The sequence below is a fragment of the Lutra lutra genome, chromosome 2 (genome assembly GCF_902655055.1).
Source record: "Lutra lutra chromosome 2, mLutLut1.2, whole genome shotgun sequence".
NCBI lineage: Eukaryota > Metazoa > Chordata > Mammalia > Carnivora > Mustelidae > Lutra > Lutra lutra.
Genome location: NC_062279.1, coordinates 142516266 through 142532959, shown reverse-complemented (window position 1 = coordinate 142532959; position 16694 = coordinate 142516266). Strand labels below are relative to the sequence as shown.

General features: G+C 44.9%; 2 protein-coding genes across 14 annotated transcripts in view; one reads left to right on the top strand and one right to left on the bottom strand.

Annotated features, from left to right (window-relative positions):
- The window catches only part of GRK4 (G protein-coupled receptor kinase 4), a 103312-nt gene extending 86943 nt beyond the window's left edge, over positions 1-16369 (bottom strand). For 4 of the 13 annotated variants that reach the window (XM_047718687.1, XM_047718693.1, XM_047718686.1 and 1 more), the window contains exon 1: positions 16238-16345. The gene's annotated coding sequence lies outside the window, so the exon portion shown is untranslated. Of the gene's footprint in view, positions 1-134; positions 404-8009; positions 11323-15639 lie in introns of those variants that run through there. The other 9 variants (XM_047718689.1, XM_047718697.1, XM_047718698.1 and 6 more) reach the window with 6 other exon arrangements.
- Positions 5163-5772, top strand: LOC125093488 (ATP synthase subunit d, mitochondrial-like). Its single transcript, XM_047718722.1, has one exon. It carries the CDS (start codon positions 5222-5224, stop codon positions 5705-5707), a length of 486 nt encoding a protein of 161 aa, XP_047574678.1. The 5' UTR covers positions 5163-5221; the 3' UTR covers positions 5708-5772.
- Positions 16370-16694: the final 325 nt, after the last annotated feature.

Below are 16694 nucleotides of genomic sequence, written 5' to 3'. Positions count from 1 at the left end.
TATCCCTTGTACCATTGCTAACATTCATTTCATTTATACATAGTATATCCTTTTTATATATGTGTCTCTGTGTATAAATGTGTTACTTTTTATCTAACAGCTAATAGATTAAGAAAAACAAGTCTTCATTTTACCATCATGTATTCATTCTCTGATGCTCTTCCTTTCTTTATGTAGATCAAAGTTTCTGAACATCTAATTTTCTTTCTCTAGGAACAACTTTTTTTAGTTTCTTGCAAGGCAGATCCACTAGCAACAAATTCCCTCAGTTTTGGTTTGTCTGAGAAAGTCTTCATTTCTTCTCTTTTGGAGGGTAATTTCACAGGATGCAGAATTCTAGGTTGGTGGGTTTTTCTTCCAATACTTTAAATGTTTCACTCCCATCTTCTTCCTTGCATGGGTTCTAAGAAGAAATCAGATATAATTCTTACCTTTGTTCCTGTATAGGCAAAGTATTTTTATCTGTGGCTTCTTTTAAGACTTTTTATCTTTGACTTCCTAAAGTTTGAAGATGATATTCCTAAGCGTCATTTTTTTTTTAAGATTTTATTTGCAAGAGAGCTAGTGCGTGGTGCGTACACGCATATGCATGAATCGGGGGGAGACACAGAGGGAGAGGGAAAAGCAGGCTCCTCACCAAGCAGGGAGCCCAATGCAGGGCTTGATCTCAGGACCCCAGGATCATGACCTGAAGTGAAGGCAGATGCTTAACCGCCTAAGCCACCCAGATGTTCCTCCTGAGTATCATTCTTTTGACATTTATCTTGTTTCATATTTTCTGAGTTTCATCTGTGGTTTGATGTCTAACATTAATTGGGGTAAAGTCTCAGTCATTATTACTTCAAATATTTCATCTGTTCCTTTCTTTCTGCTCCTCCTGACATTCCCATTACACGTGTATTATGCCTTTTATGGTTGTGCCAGTTTTTGGATATTCTGTTGTGATTTTTTCAGTCTTTTTTTCTCCTTGCTTTTCAGTTTTAGATATTTTGTCATATTCTCAAGCTCAGAGGTTCTTTCCTCAGCCCTGTCCAGTCAGTTTATGAGGCCATCAAAAGGATTCATTTGTTTTTTGTTTTTTTTTTTTTTTTTTTGGTTCTTCTCACCCATAGCATTTCTTTTGATTCTTCTTTAGAATTACCATCTCTCTCTTTAACATTATCCATCTGCGTTTTGCATGTTGTCTAACTTTTTCCATTAAAGCCCTGAGGATACTAATCACAGTTTTTAGAAATTCCTGGTCTGATAATTCCAACATTCCTCCTTTTGCTCTGCTTGGTCTGGGAGGCAATGGCGAGGGTTTGGAGAGAGCTGACACCTCGACTTTAATTTTAATAGGATCACTCTGGCTGGTGTGTTGAGAAGAGACTGTAGGGTCAGAAAGGCAGAAGCTGAGACCAAGTATCAGCCAATTGTGGTCTTCCAAACGAGAGGCGTTGATGGCTTGAGCTATGCTGAAGGCGGTGAGAGGTTAAGATTCTTTGCATTTTGAAGGAAGATCTAAAAATATTTGCCAAAGGATTGGATGTGGGATATAAGGAATTAAAAGTCAACTTTAAAAATTTTGGCCTGAGTATTAACTGAGATGCAGAAAGAAAAAATAGGGCAGGGTAAGTGTTAATAGTTAGTTTTGACTGAGTGTGTGCAGTTTGTGCATTCGTGCATGCACACAGATGGTTTCCAAGTAGCAATGTCAAGTGAGCAAGTGGAGAATGAGCAGTTCAATGAAAAGGTCCAGTCTGCAGATCTCAATTTGAGAGACAGCAGCCTGCTCCAAAACATGTTACTGGATAAGATCATAAGGGAGTGATACTCCACGGACTGAGCCTTGGGAGGATTTCAATATGAAGAGGTCTAGCAAATGAGAGGCAACCAGTCAAGCAGTCTAAGGACAAGCACTGAAACAGCAGAAAACCTTGGAGGGCGCTGGTCTAGATGGACATATTGACCCTATGATGAGGTATGTCATGTGCAGCCCACAGGTGTAGTAGGATGAGGAGCAAGAACTGACCCTGGTGATCTTGACAAGGGTGGCTTTCATGAAGTGGTAGAGGTGAGAGCTCAGAACCCAGTACATAATTCACTCAAAACTTACTTGTTTAAAGAGTAAATGACACAAACGCAATACTCCACACACACCGTGTACCTCCAAACACAGGGCTTCTCCCACATTTCACTAAACACAACAGTGCACACACACATCCCATGAACCACGTGGGTGAGCTATCAATACAAAAGGTTCCCTTCTCCCTAGACAAGATTCCCTGGCTTGGTCTGAAGATCACAAGGTGAAGGAGAGAGAGAAGAATGGGAACCGCTCCACTGGTGTCTCGGTCACCTTGGATTGCTATGACAAAATACCATAGTCTGGGTAACCTAACAACAAACACTTATTTGTCAGACTTCCGGAGGCTGGAAATTCCTAGACCAGGGTGTCAGCAGATTCGGTGACTGGTGAGGGCCCTTCCTGGTTTGTAGATGGCTATCTTCTCATTATGTACTCACGGGCCTTTTCCTGATACATGCACTTGAACAGAGAGATTGGTGCCTCTCTTTCTTTTTATAGGGACATTAATTCCATCATAGGGGCCCACCCTTACGACCTAATGTAACCATAATTACCTTTCAAAGGCCCTATCTCCAAATACCATCACACTGGTAATTAGAGCTTCAATAATTAAATAGGGAGAGGACACAAACATACACGTCATAGCAACAGGCTTGGGGCACACATGCTACTGAGCCAGAGAAGCCACCCTGCCCCCAGTAAGCAGTCCTTGATTCCAAAATTCTCCACCGACACATCACACCAAAGTCCAGCTCCAATTTTCTGAGCTGTCCCATCCAGGTGCAGTCAGCCTCAAGATGAGCTGGGTGGTGCTCACCATACCATTTCAAGACAGGAAGACCAGAAGGGAAGAAATCAGGCAAGAAAAGGAAGAGCACACACATTTAGTCATGGGACCATACCCAATATCAACTGTGGTTGGCATGGCCCAGGCTACTTACATAGAAGACCCTCCACTGTGCTAAAGCCTGAGGGGGGCAAAAACAAGAGGCACAGTCCACCTAGGGTAGCATATTGTGTCCCAAAAAGTAGAGACGGATGTGGGGCCAAAGATTTTGAAGTCCCAAAAGTTTGAAGGTCCCCCTCTATAGGCTGCCTTCATCTATTTTAAAGGTATAAGTTGAATTAGTACCTCCTCAAAAAAGATGTTTTAGAGTCCTAACCTTCAGCTAATCCCCACCCTTCAGAATATGATCGTATTTAGAGACAGGATCTTTATAATACAAAGGTAATCAAGTTAAAATGAAATCATTCAGGTAGGTCCTAACCCAACATGATTAGTATCATTAAAAAGGGGGACATCTAGGAGCACCAGGTGGCTCAGTTGGTTAAGTGTCTCACTTGATTTTGGCTCAGGTCATGATCCCAGGGTCCTGGGATCAAGTCCCACATTGGGCTTCCTGTGGGGAGCCTGTTTCTCCCTCTCCCTCTGCCTGCTGCTCTACCTACTTGTGCTCTCTGTCAAACAAATAAAATCTTTTAAAAAATTAAATAAATAGAAGAATGAGATTATTAGATTGGAGAAACTATCAAAATCCAGCTACATGTTATTTATGAGACACACCCAAAGCATTCAAAAAACACACCAAAAGGCAGGGTGAGGGAAAATGGCAAAAATTTGCGCGCGCGCACGCACACACACACACACACGGGCAGGTATAATAATAAGCATGTCCAGGGGCGCCTGGGTGGCTCAGTGGGTTAAAGCCTCTGCCTTCAGCTCAGGTCATGATCCCAGGGTCCTAGGATCCAGCCCCGCATCAGGCTCTCTGCTCAGCAGGGAGCCTGCTTTCCTTCCCCTCTCTCTCTCTTCTCTGCCTGCCTCTCTGCCTACTTGTGTTCTCTGTCAAATAAAATCTTAAAAAAAAAAAAAGTAATAGGCATGTCCAATGAAAATACAACTTAAGGAAAACTGAAATGCACTGGTGGGGACAGAGATGCACCTTACCTAAATAATTAAAAAAACAATAACCCAACAAGAAGATAACTGAAATCAGTAACTAGTAAATACTTAACAGTGTCTTGGAAATAAAAATCAACCAAATCAGGGAAAATGAATTTAAATATCCACTGCCCTAGTGGGAGATTTCATCAAGACTTTATCATAAACTGATTATCAAACAGACAAAAAAAAACAATAAAAATAGAGTCTATTTATATAGTAACAATAGTAAGCTTAAGCTAAAAGACAGGGGTCTTACCCAGCAAATAAAAACCACATATTCTTCCTAAGAACAGATAAACATTTATAAAAATTGACCAAGTACCAGCGTACAAAGTATATTTCAACAAATACCAAAATATTGATATTATGAAGACCATCTGATCATCTGATCATCTGTCATTAAATCACCAATAAAAAGGATCATTTAAGGGGCGCCTGGGTGGCTCAGTGGGTTGAGCCGCTGCCTTCGGCTCGGGTCATGGTCCCAGGTCCTGGGTTCGAGCCCCGCATCGGGCTTTCTGCTCGGCAGGGAGCCTGCTTCCTCCTCTCTCTCTGCCTGCCTCTCTGCCTACTTGTGATTTCTCTCTGTCAAATAAATAAATAAATAAATAATCATTTAAAAAGGTGCCATGAATTTATAATTTCTTAAAAATCAGTCAAATAATCAAGGCTTAACAAAGAAATCACAATCAGAATCATTAAACATAACTGAGATGAAAAACCCACATGAAGAAACTTGTGGGTTGCTGTTAACACAATACTTAAAAGTCAGAGTCTTAAATTTATTTATTTTAAAACAAGAAAGTTTAACAAGTATGGGTTAAGCAGTCCAAATGAGTAGCTAGAGGCAAATCAAAATAAAGAATACAATATAAGCAGAAATTAATAAAACAGAAGACAGACATAATTGAGAAGAGCATATGAAACCAAACTCTGGTTCATTGAAATGATTAACAAAAATCTTCTGCAAGCCTAACAAAAATAAAAGACCCACACAAATAATATTCTAAATTAAAAAGATCACAGTTGCAGTTGTAAAAATAGAAAGTGTTACAAATAACATTAACACCAAATAAATTTGAAAGCTTAGGTGAAAAGAATTTTTTCAGAAAACCTAAGTTACCAAACCTAACTCAAGAAGAAACAGTCCTGGTCCGTTCCTTGCTGCTGTGGACTCTGGGCGGCCGGGGTCGGTGAAGGATCTCAAGATGGCTGGGCGAAAACTTGCTCTAAAAACCATTGATTGGGTAGCTTTTGGGGAGATCATACCCCGAAACCAGAAGGCCATTGCTAACTCCCTGAAATCTTGGAATGAGATGCTTACCTCCAAGTTGGCTACTCTCCCTGAGAAACCCCCTGCTATCGACTGGGCTTACTATAAGGCCAATGTGGCGAAGGCTGGCTTGGTAGATGACTTTGAGAAGAAGTTCAATGCCCTGAAGATTCCTGTACCAGAGGATAAATACACTGTTCAGGTGGACGCTGAAGAAAAAGAAGATGTGAAAAGTTGTGCTGAGTTTTTGTCTCTCTCAAAGGCCAGGATTGTGGAATACGAAAAACAGCTGGAGAAGCTAAGGAACATAATTCCGTTTGATCAGATGACCATTGAGGACCTGAATGAAGCCTTCCCAGAAACCAAATTAGACAAGAAGAAGTATCCCTACTGGCCTCACAAGCCAATCGAAAACTTATAAACTTGAGGTGGGGAGAGCGCTCTGGCCCTCGTATTATAAACGCTGGACATTAAAAATAATGGATATGGTGAAAAAAAAAAAAAAAAAAAAAAAGAAGAAGAAACAGTCCTGGGCTGCCTGGGTGGCTCAGTGGGTTAAGCCTCTGCCTTCAGCTCAGGTCATGATCTCAGGGTCCTGGGATCGAGTCCCGCATGGGGCTCTCTGCTGGGCAGGGAGCCTGCTTCCTCCTCCCTCTCTCTCTCTCTCCCTCTCTGCCTACTTGTGATCTCTGTCAAATAAATAAAATCTTAAAAAAAAAGAAGAAGAAGAAGAAGAAGAAGAAGAAGAAGAAGAAGAAGAAGAAGAAGAAGAAGAAGAAGAAACAGTCCTGAAGGTTACAGTATTAAAGAAACTAAATTGATAATAAAAAAGAACCATCCCTATCCCTGCTTCCAAGTCAGGAGTGTCGGGGAGGGCCAGGGGAGACCCCAAACTCAGGCAGTTTTGTGGGCCAGGTTTACCAAATCTTTCAGGAACAGATAGGCCCTATCTTATAAAATGTTTTTCCTTAAAGAAGTACTTTCAACAGACACACTTTTCACAATAATTGCACCAAGCTTAATAGTATCACTCAATGAAATGTTGCAAATGTATATATACCCGCATAATTACCAGCTGGATCAATCAATACACATTTTTAAAAAAAAATTTTTTAAAGATTTTATTTATTTGAGAGACAGAGAGGGCACAGAGGGAGAGCGAGAGGGAACAGCAGACTGCTGCCGAGCAGAGAGCCCAACTGAGGCTCCATCCCAGGACCCTGAGATCATGACCTGAGCTGAAGGCAGATGCTTCACCAACTGAGCCACCCAGGTGCCTCCATACACATTTTCATCACCCCAGAAAGTTCCTTCCTGCCTCTTTGGTGTCAATCCCTCCCTTCTTCAAGGCAATTACCATTCCAATTTGTATTATCATGGATTACTTTCACATCATACCACTGGAATCACTGAGGATCGCTCTCTTCTGAGTTTTTCCTTAACCTAATGCTCCCGACACTCGTCTATGTTCTTGCATGTATCAGCTCTTTTTCCTGCTGCATGGCATTACACGTATCAGTACTGCATTATCCATCCTCTCGGGGAGGAATGATTGGGCTGTTTCCTGCCTGAGACTGTTATGAATAAAGCCCCGATAAACATTCTCAAATGTGGGCCTGTGCCCGTTGAACTGGGGACATCTGGAGGAGAATCACCAGATCATAGGGCAGGTGTGTTTATCAGACACTGCCGGGGTCTCCAGTTCCACATTGCAACGGGCGTTGTGAGAGTCTGGCTGCGGTTACTCCACATCCTCCCTCACACGTGGTATTGTCAAGGGACACAGGTGGCCTCCAGAAGCTGGAAAGGGCAAGAAAATGGATTCCCCCATAAAACCTCCAAAATGAAATTGTGATAGCGCTCCAACCGGTCTGAAGGGCAAACTCACTTCAAGCTTACTCACTCTCGGCTTGCTGACCTAACTCCCTCAGTCTGTAGCAGACCCAACCTCTTAAGATTTGCAAACCACTGGCCTTCAGAAGTGAAGGACCAAACTTTCCCAGAAGACGAGGCCTGACCACATTTAAAAAACAGCTGTCACTGGGCGCCTGGGTGGCTCAGTGGGTTAAGCCGCTGCCTTCGGCTCAGGTCATGATCTCAGGGTCCTGGGATCGAGCCCCGCATCGGTCTCTCTGCTCGACAGGGAGCCTGCTTCCCTCTCTCTCTCTGCCTGCCTCTCTGTCTACTTGTGATCTCTCTCTGTCAAATAAATAATAAATAAAATCTTAAAAAAAAAAAAAAAAAAAAAACAGCTGGGGCGCCTGGGTGGCTCAGTGGGTTAAAGCCTCTGCCTTCGGCTCAGGTCTGATCCCAGGACCCTGGGATCGAGCCCCACATCGTGCTCTCTGCTCAGCGGGGAGCCTGCTTCCCCTCTCTCTCTCTGCCTGCCTCTCTGCCTACTTGTGATCTGTCTCTGTGTCAAATAAGTAAATAAAATCTTTAAAAAAAAAAAAAAAAACAGCTGTCACTGATGCCAGCAAGTCTATTCAGGGTCCCGACATTGGACTCACCATCCAAGCACCTGCTTCTCTTGCATGCAGCCCCCTCCCTTCTCCCATGTCTTCCCCTCTAAAATCCTTCCAGCTTGGCCTGGACAGGGAAAACGGTTTTTGAGATGTCTGTCCACCTGCCTTCTAGTTGCCAGCTTCCTGACTAAAGTGACTTTCCTTTCTCACTGTCACTTGTCTCTAGAGTATTAATTTTTGATCAGCAAGCAGACAGACCTGAGTTCAGAACCGGTTCTCTGTCTGGTACATTCTCCCTAGAAGCTCCAGAAAGGAACGCAGCCCTTCTGACATCTTGATTTTAGCTCAGCGAGACCCATTTCAGACTTCTGACCTCCAGAACTTTAACAAAACAATCTGTGTTATTTCAGGCCATTTAGTTTGTGGTAACTTGTTAGAGCAGCAATAGGAAACTAACACAGCAGGTGAGAGAATGGGAGATTTGTGCAATGTATACTGAGTATCCAGATTACATAAAAAGATGCTAGAAATCAGTAAGATACTCTGTCCTCATTGTGCAGAAGATACGACAAGCAATTTACAAAGAGGAAAGTTGAATCACCCCCATTACAAAAAGATGTTCAATTTCCCTGGTAATTAGGAAAATGCAAATTAAAATAGTGTTATAGACTGACTTGTACCTCAGCACCCCACTCTCACCTCCAAATTCACACGCTGAAGTCCTAACCCCAATGGAACTATAACTGGAGTTTGGGCCTTCAGGGAGGTAACTAGGGTTAAATGAGATGGTCAGCCAGCTAAGGCTCCAATGTGACAGGTGAATTCTTAAGAGGAGTCACCAGAAAAATCTCTGTTTCTCAGCATAAACAAGAGGAAAGGCTATGGGAGGACACAGGGAGAAGGCAGCCTTATATATGCCAGGAAGAGTCCTCACCAGAAATCAGCCATGCTGGTACCTTGACCTTGGATTCTTAGCCCTCAGAACTGTAAAAACAAAACAAAACCAAAACCAAAACTAAAACCGAAAACAAAAAACCCAACCATTTCTGTTGTTTAAACCACCCAATCTGTGTTATTTTGTTATGGCAGCCCAAGCGGACTACTATAAACAGTAAAATAACACTTCATGTCTTTTGAGCAAATGTCTTGGGAGTCTGAGAATTCCAATAATTTTTTAAGTTAAAAAGATAACCAATACAGGAATTTAAAATAGTGTATAACTACATGAATGAGGGAGAAAGAAGATGGAGGAGCTAGTTTAAGGGAGCTACGCCCGCATCCAACAGCATAAAGCTAATAGAAGTCTAAATGGACGAGCACTATTCTTTAGAAATTCAACAGTAACTGCCAGAGTAACGAAAAGAGAAGTCATGGGAAGAATTAATGCGGCTGCAACTGAGGGGAATGGGGTCTTCGTCTGCTCCTGCTGCTGTAACAAAATACCATACATGGGTGGGGGGTGTGGGGGTTATAAACAACACTTCTCACAGTTCTAGAGACTGGAAGTCCATGATCAAGGTGCACAGACTCAGCATCTGGTGAAAGCCTGCTTCCCAGTTCACAGATGGCTGTCTTCTCAATGTGTCCTCATGTGGCTGAAGGGGCCAGGGAGCTCTGTGGGGTGTCTTTTATAAGGGCACTGATCCCTTGTATGAGGGCTCTACCTTCATGAACTAAGCACCTCCAAATACCATCACATCGGGAACTGGGTTTCAACATGTGAATTGGCGGGGCAAGCAAAGGGATAAACATTCAGTTTAGAGGAAGAAAAGGAGTATGAGGAAGGCTAGAACTTTCTGTCAGAAGTCCTTTTATTCTCTGATTTTTAAAGTTATGGATCCCTTGGAAAATTTTTTTTAATTAGTAGAACAGAACCAGTCACGAATTCTGTTCCTAGCTTGATGAAGGGACATGAGGAGGCTGTCCTTTTGAGATCATGCTGTGTCTAACCCAATGAAGCACTTGAAGGAAAGAGCACTGAGCATGCTAGGCAAATGTAATCAAAACAGGGAGCAGAGAGGCTCCAAATTCTTTCCTTCTAGAACCAGAGTGACATCAGGAAGGCTCTGCCCCTTGGCCAGCCAAACACTTCACCATCACTTTCAGCTCTTGTATGGACTCCTGATATAACTGCACAACGCTGTTGGCTCTGCAGTTCTCCGGGTGCAAACACACACAACGTCTACGAAGTTTTCCTTGTCAGATGAGAATCCAACGGCCCCACCTTCCCCGCCACATCCCAACTTCTATCAACTGTGCTTTCACGTGGTCCAACCAGCCACACGACATTCCTACATCTAGAAAGCTAATTTCATGCCAGAAGCTAAAGACAAAAGATCAACCTGTTTTCATTAAAAGCAGCAAACTGAGGAGTGTTTCGACAGCATTACATGACTAGTTAGAGCATGTGTTTGGGGCCAGACAGACCTGGGCTGAACCCCGATGCTCCCATTAACTAGTGATGTGACCTTGAGCAAGTCACTTCTGTTTTCCTCATCTGTAAAAGTGGTAAGAACACTTGCTCCTAGAGGTTGGCAGTGGGGTGGGGGGGTAGTATGGGATGCAATCAGTTCAGCAGCCCTGTCCAACTGGCAAATCTAGTACACACAAATGCTCATAAAAAATATCTAGGATTACCCTGCAAACACTCAACCACAATGTCTCTGCCAGGAAGTGAGACAAAGCAGCACAGGAGTAAGGGGGCCACAAAGATAGTATTGCCATGTGTTCTTTGAACTAGGAATGCTCTTTCAATTTGGTAAAAACAAATAGTTTCCATTCTAAAAAACACAAAACACAAAACACATGTGTTTGGCTTTTTGCTAACATCATAATTAGTTACGGTTGACCCCACTGTCTTTGTTAGTGATGAGCATGTAAATACTGAAAGAGGAACTAGAGGTTGCACTGTAGATATAATTACATTTTAATACTGATTTAATAAAAACAGAAATATTAAATTTAAATAAAACAAAAGGCACTCACTAGTGACATTCCAAAGGTGAATAAAATCTCAGTTTTTGTTCCCTATTTCCAGACCACTAAAAAGACAGCTTAGGGCGCCTGGGTGCCTCAGTGGGTTAAGCCTCTGCTTTCGGCTCAGGTCATGATCTCAGGGTCCTGGGATCGAGGCCGGCATTGGGCTCTCTGCTCGGCAGGGAGCCTGCTTCCCCCTCTCTCTCTGCCTGCCTCTCTGTCTACCTGTGATCTCTCTATCAAATAAATAAAATAAAATCTTTTTTAAAATTAATCAAATAAATAATAAAAAGACAGCTTAGTTTGAAACCTTAATTTCTGGTTATCATCGGTATAGAAAGAATTCCTGAGATGTGGTCTTTTGTCCTCAGTCACGGTCCGCATTTGTAGAGCATCTACTGGGTGAGAGGACAGGGAGGACCCTGTGGGGATCCTGGAATGGAGGTCTAGGGCTGCATTTTAAACCGAAGATTAAGAGAACAAATCTGTGTTTTAGAAAGAGTGTTCTAACAGCAGTGGAGATGACAAAGGAGAAGAAAATCTGGAAATAGACCAGCAAGGAAATTCTGTCCCTCAGTCAACTTAAGAGCTATAGAGAACCGGGTGCCTGGGTGGCTCAGTGGGTTAAGCCGCTGCCTTGGGCTCAGGTCATGATCTCAGGGTCCTGGGATCGAGTCCCGCATCGGGCTCTCTGCTCAGCAGGGAGCCTGCTTCCCTCTCTCTCTCTGCGCCTGCCTCTCCATCTACTTGTGATCTCTCTCTGTCAAATAAATAAATAAAAATCTTTAAAAAAAAAAAAAGAGCTATAGAGAACCACAGCACTGGGGGAGGGGGTGCAGGGGTGTATGTGCGCACTAGATGAGGACAGACAGGAATGGATGTGAGAAATAACAAAGCTTAAGGCTAAATGAGGTACAAGGACCGCCCAAAAGTGAGAATTCAGGAACAGGAAAGCTATGTTTTTGGGAAATCTAGAATGAGCATGGACTGAGACAAAGAATGAGATTCAAGGTCAATTAACACAACTTCATATTCAAGTGCCAACTCTTCATCATGACACTGGACGTAACAACAAAATCTACAGCCACAACTACTCTATTGAGCACTTTCTGAGCACTAAGCACTGTGCCACATTATCCCATGCAATCCTCTTAACACTGAGAAGTAGAATTATCATCAGTCCGGTTAGAAGAGGTTAGGAGGAGGTTACAGGTTAGGAAAGGAGGGACAGGACTGGCTGGGATATTGCCCATAAAGAACTTAGCATGTTGCCTGGACAGAGGAAACAGGCACTGATGTTAGCTATCCTTTTCAACCACTAGGCTCTACAGCAAACTTGGAACACACTTTATTCCCTCCAAATGCAGCCAATCCTTTCATTTTTTAGTATGAATTTCACCTTCTCTTTCTTGAATTCAGCAAAATAACAAATCACCCCCTTAGTCCCCAGTGGTTTTACCAAGTACAGACTATATGGCTAGGCAGCACTGAAAGGAATAAAAAATCAAAGTAAACCTATGCCTTGTCCATGCATGCACAGATTACAATTTAGCTGGATAATCACTGACTATGCCATGTTCTGAACCCCAAGTTCCAAATTCCCTGAGGGCAGAGAGTGCACACTCTCTAAGCTGGGAGAATCAGACCAAGCTACAAAGACGAAGGTAAACCAGATTCTGGAAGGGTGGAAAGAATCGAACAAGAAGAAAGCAAGGAGTACCTGATGCACTGAAGATTGGAATAGCCAGCAAACAAGAACAGGTGCAAAGAACGCAAAAGTGTTCATTTTTTTAAATAACAAAAATGTATTAAGTAGCTCTTAGGTGTGGGATCAAATGAAGTATGATAAAGGAAAACAAAAAATATTAGCTACTATACTTCCGGAATCAAAAGATTTGTAAGCTACTTCTAGAAACCCCATACAACCAAAATCCTGGGGAGGAGGCCTCAGCAAGAGACAGTATGAATGATACCAGATGTATTAACTATGCAGGAGATGCCAATCAACTGCTAAAAACACCATCGGCTGAAATCTGAAAGGAATACTACACGTAAGACCAAATCCACACTCCATGTACACACCCTTATTCTTCCCTCTGCATTCATGCTGTCAATTTTTCCAAGAGACAAAACGGGGTGAAAGTCTCCTCAGAAGTAGGATATGAAACAATTTAAGGTTATTATTTAAAGCTATGAAAGGTCACAAATTGCTTAGCAAAGGTGTAACACAAGAAAAAATTCTAGGGGTGTCTGGGTGGCTCAGTGGGTTAAAGCTCAGGTCATGATCTCAGGGTCTTGGGATAGAGCCCCGCATCCCGCTCTCTGCTCAGCAGGGAGTCGGCTTCCCCCTCTCCACCTGCCTCTCTGCCTACTTGTGATCTCTGTCAAGTAAATAAATAAAATCTTCAAAAAAAAAAAAAAAAGAAAGAAAAAATGCTAAATGTTAAAAAAAAAAGTGATTGTGTTTTATCAACAGTAGGATCATTTTCTACTTCCTTAAAGTGTGCGTGGCAAAGTGACAAACAACTTTTTCAATGCAGCATTATCTGCCAACATTCCTGAAAAGGAGCAACAGTTTTAAATACTTACTGCTTGAGAACAAAAAGAGAGAGATTGATTTTATTTGAAATAAATCTAGAGAATGAGTGGACTCACTCATAATATTAAATCAATAGTGTGATTGCCAAGGCCAGCATATAACTGCTGTACTATGTACACTCCTCTCAAATGTTTATTTTCCAATACATGAGCCAAAGAAACTAAATGAGGAACCAGCCATGAACTGGTTCCTCATTAGAGAGGTCCAAGAAGACACTTCCTAGGGAATACGCATGAGCTGCTAAAGCAAATAAAGCTTCAATTTGGGAGAACAACCCTAAGTTATAACCAACACTCACCATATATTCATCTTTCTAATATCAATATCTCATATTTAACTTCTCTAAGCATTAACACGCAGACGTAACAACTCTTTCTGAACACAGGAGTAAACATTCCCTGCTGACAAACGGTAGACCTCATAATGATCATACCAGTATGGGTTAATACTTTAGAAAACAAAAATTAAAACTCTTTAGAAAGTATCACTGCTGGGGTGCCTGGGTGGCTCAGTCTGTTAAGCGTCTGCCTTTGGCTCAGGTCATGATCCCAGGGTCCTGGAATTGAGGCCCGCATCGGGTTCTCTGCTCCTCGGGAAGCCTGCTTCTCCCTCTCCTCAGCCCCTGCTTGTGCTCTCTCTCCCTGTGTCAAATGGATAAATAAAATCTTTTAAAAAGAAAGAAAGAGGGGCGCCTGGGTGGCTCAGCGGGTTAAAGCCTCTGCCTTCGGCTCAGGTCATGATCCCAGGGTCCTGGGATCGAGCCCCACATCGGGCTCTCTGCTCAGCAGGGAGCCTGCTTCCTCTCTCTCTCTCTGCCTGCCTCTCTGCCTACTTGTAATCTCTGTCAAATAAATAAATAAAATCTCTAAAAAAAAAAAAAAAAAGAAAGAAAGAAAGAAAGAAAGAGGGGCACCTGCGTGGCTCAGAGGGTTAAGCCTCTGCCTTCTGCTCATGTCATGATCTCAGGGTCCTGGGATCGAGCCCTGCATCAGGCTCTCTGCTCGGCGGGGAGCCTGCTTCCTCCTGTCTCTCTGCCTGCCTATGATCTCTGTCTGTCAAATAAAGAAATAAAATCTTTTAAAAGAAATAAATAAAAAAGGACGGAAGGAAGAAAGGAAGGAAGGATCACTGCAGTCTTAGGCTTTATGACAGGAAATACTGGTTCTATGTATTTCTTTAAGTAATCTCTATATCTCACGTGGGGCTCGGACTCACAGCCCAGAGACCAAAAGTAAGTAGCATGCTCTCCTGACTGAGCCAGCCAGGAGCCACTGGTTTTATGTATTTAACACTTCGAAAGCATTTACATTTTACCTCCTCATCTAATCTCTACAGCGTTGTACAGAAATCTGCTTGACAGCCTGTTTTCGTACATTACACCCAGAGAGGATGATACAGTGGAAAGAAAACAGGCTGAGGTTGGGTCAGAGCCAATTTCCACAAAGGACGATTCATCTCCGTGACCAACCTGGAGTTCAAAGTGAGAAACACTGGACACAATCACATGTTCCACGGAAACCTACTGCTGAGGTCACCCCACCACCTTAACAGAAAAGGAAGACCCTATTCTCTTCCCACCCATCTTCAGTCTTCTATTCAAAATAATTCAAGAGAAGATCTCTATTCTCAACTTTTTTTTTTTTTAAGATTTTACTTGACAGAAAGAGAGATCACAAGTAGGCAGAGAGGGGGAAGCAGGCTCCCCACTAAGCAGAGAGTCAGATGTGAGACTCCATCCCAGGACCCTGAGATCATGACCTGAACTGAAGGCAGAGGCTTTAACCTCCTGAGCCACCCAGGCGCCCCTCTACTCTCAACTCTTCACAGAAGAGCCACTTTAGAAAATAAAATTCACTACTTAAATCTGGATCCTTCCATTTAAACCCTCACTTGAGCACCTAATTCTCGGCACCAGTCACTGTTACTTCAAGAATTCCTTCCAAATGTTTCTGACCCAAGGGCTCCAGTGGGTTGAGGAACCAGGCACTTTGGGATCCCACCTTTCCTCATGAAAGACACCTAGGACACAGATGGGAAGGGGGGTGGATTCAAAAGGAAACAAACCCCAAAGATTTAAAAAGAGCTGTCTTCCAGGTTAACTTCTTCCACAAAACGTAACTTGCTATTCCGATCACAAGAGAAATTCACTGGCACTTGCCAACAGCACCCTGAGTCACCAGGAGCAACCCTTCCCGGCCCTGGGACGTCGCACATAACCCCTCCCCCAAACCCCCGTGGTCTTCCATTCGGAGTTCTGGCCACTGTGCCCGTCGGACGGGCACGGATCGCAGTCGCAGCGCAAGGACGCAGCACCTGCTCCATCGCCGGCATCAGGCCCGGGGCTGAAGAACCACAGGTGGGCAGCTGGTCGCCGGCTCTCCAGCCTCGTGGGAAACACAGGACGCTACCAGCGACCTCCGAGCGGAAGGGCTGAGCCAACGGCTTCCTTTCCGAATTCCTCCTGACCGGTTTCCACTCCACATACCACAAAGCCACAGACCAGACCTAAAATCAGGACGCTGCGTCCAAATACCGATCCGCAGACACTACAGGACGGCTCTCGCCCAGGGCAGCACAGACCACAAAGGCACGGTCGTTTCCTGCCGGCTTCGGTCGGTGCTCCCGCCTCCCCGTCCTCGGGGTAGGACACTGCTCGCCCGGCGTGACGCACTGGACGGTACGGGGGGCGGGGCGGCAGGTCCACGTAGCAGGTTCAGACTAACGAGCGCTGGGCGCAGACCACCTATACCTGGGGTCCCGCGTGCTGAAGAGAGTGCAGGGCAGCGGACGCCTCGCCGACTCGCGGGACCGAGAGCGAGGCCGGGCGGGCCGTGGGGCGGGGCTCTGTGGGGATCCGGGCTCCTCAGAGGGACCGGGTGGGGTGGGAGTCGGGCGCCCGCCGTGCACCCACCTTGGCGAGCTTTCAGCAGCAGCGTGTTGGCCACGAAATTCTCAAGTTCCACAGCCCGCAGGCGCCGCCGCCGCCGCCGCCGGGATCCGCGGGTGCGAGGAGGGGACGGCGAAGGAGAGGGCGCCGCCACCTCCGCGCATTCCTCGCAGGACGCCACCTGCCCCGGCGACCCCGCGCGGGGTCCGGGGGAGCTGCCCCGCCGTCGCCGCCGCCGACCCTCCAGTTGTGGCTGCTGCCGCCGCCGCCGCCGCCACGGCCACGACCACCACCCGCCGCGCCGCCTCCGAGCCCGTCTGCGACGCCGCCGCCGACGCCGCCGCCGACGCCGCCTCGGCCGCTGCCGGCGCGGGCCAGGGGAGCCCCGGTCCTCGGGGCTCGGACCCTCGGCGGGGGAGTCGCTGAGGCGAGGGGAGCCGGCAGTGCGGTCGCCGGGAAACTCCGCGCTCACCGCTGCCAC

What these genes read in the sequence shown, in the direction of transcription:
- LOC125093488 (XM_047718722.1), top strand. Translation starts at nt 5,222, where the DNA reads ATGGCTGGGCGAAAACTTGCTCTAAAAACCATTGATTGGGTAGCTTTT.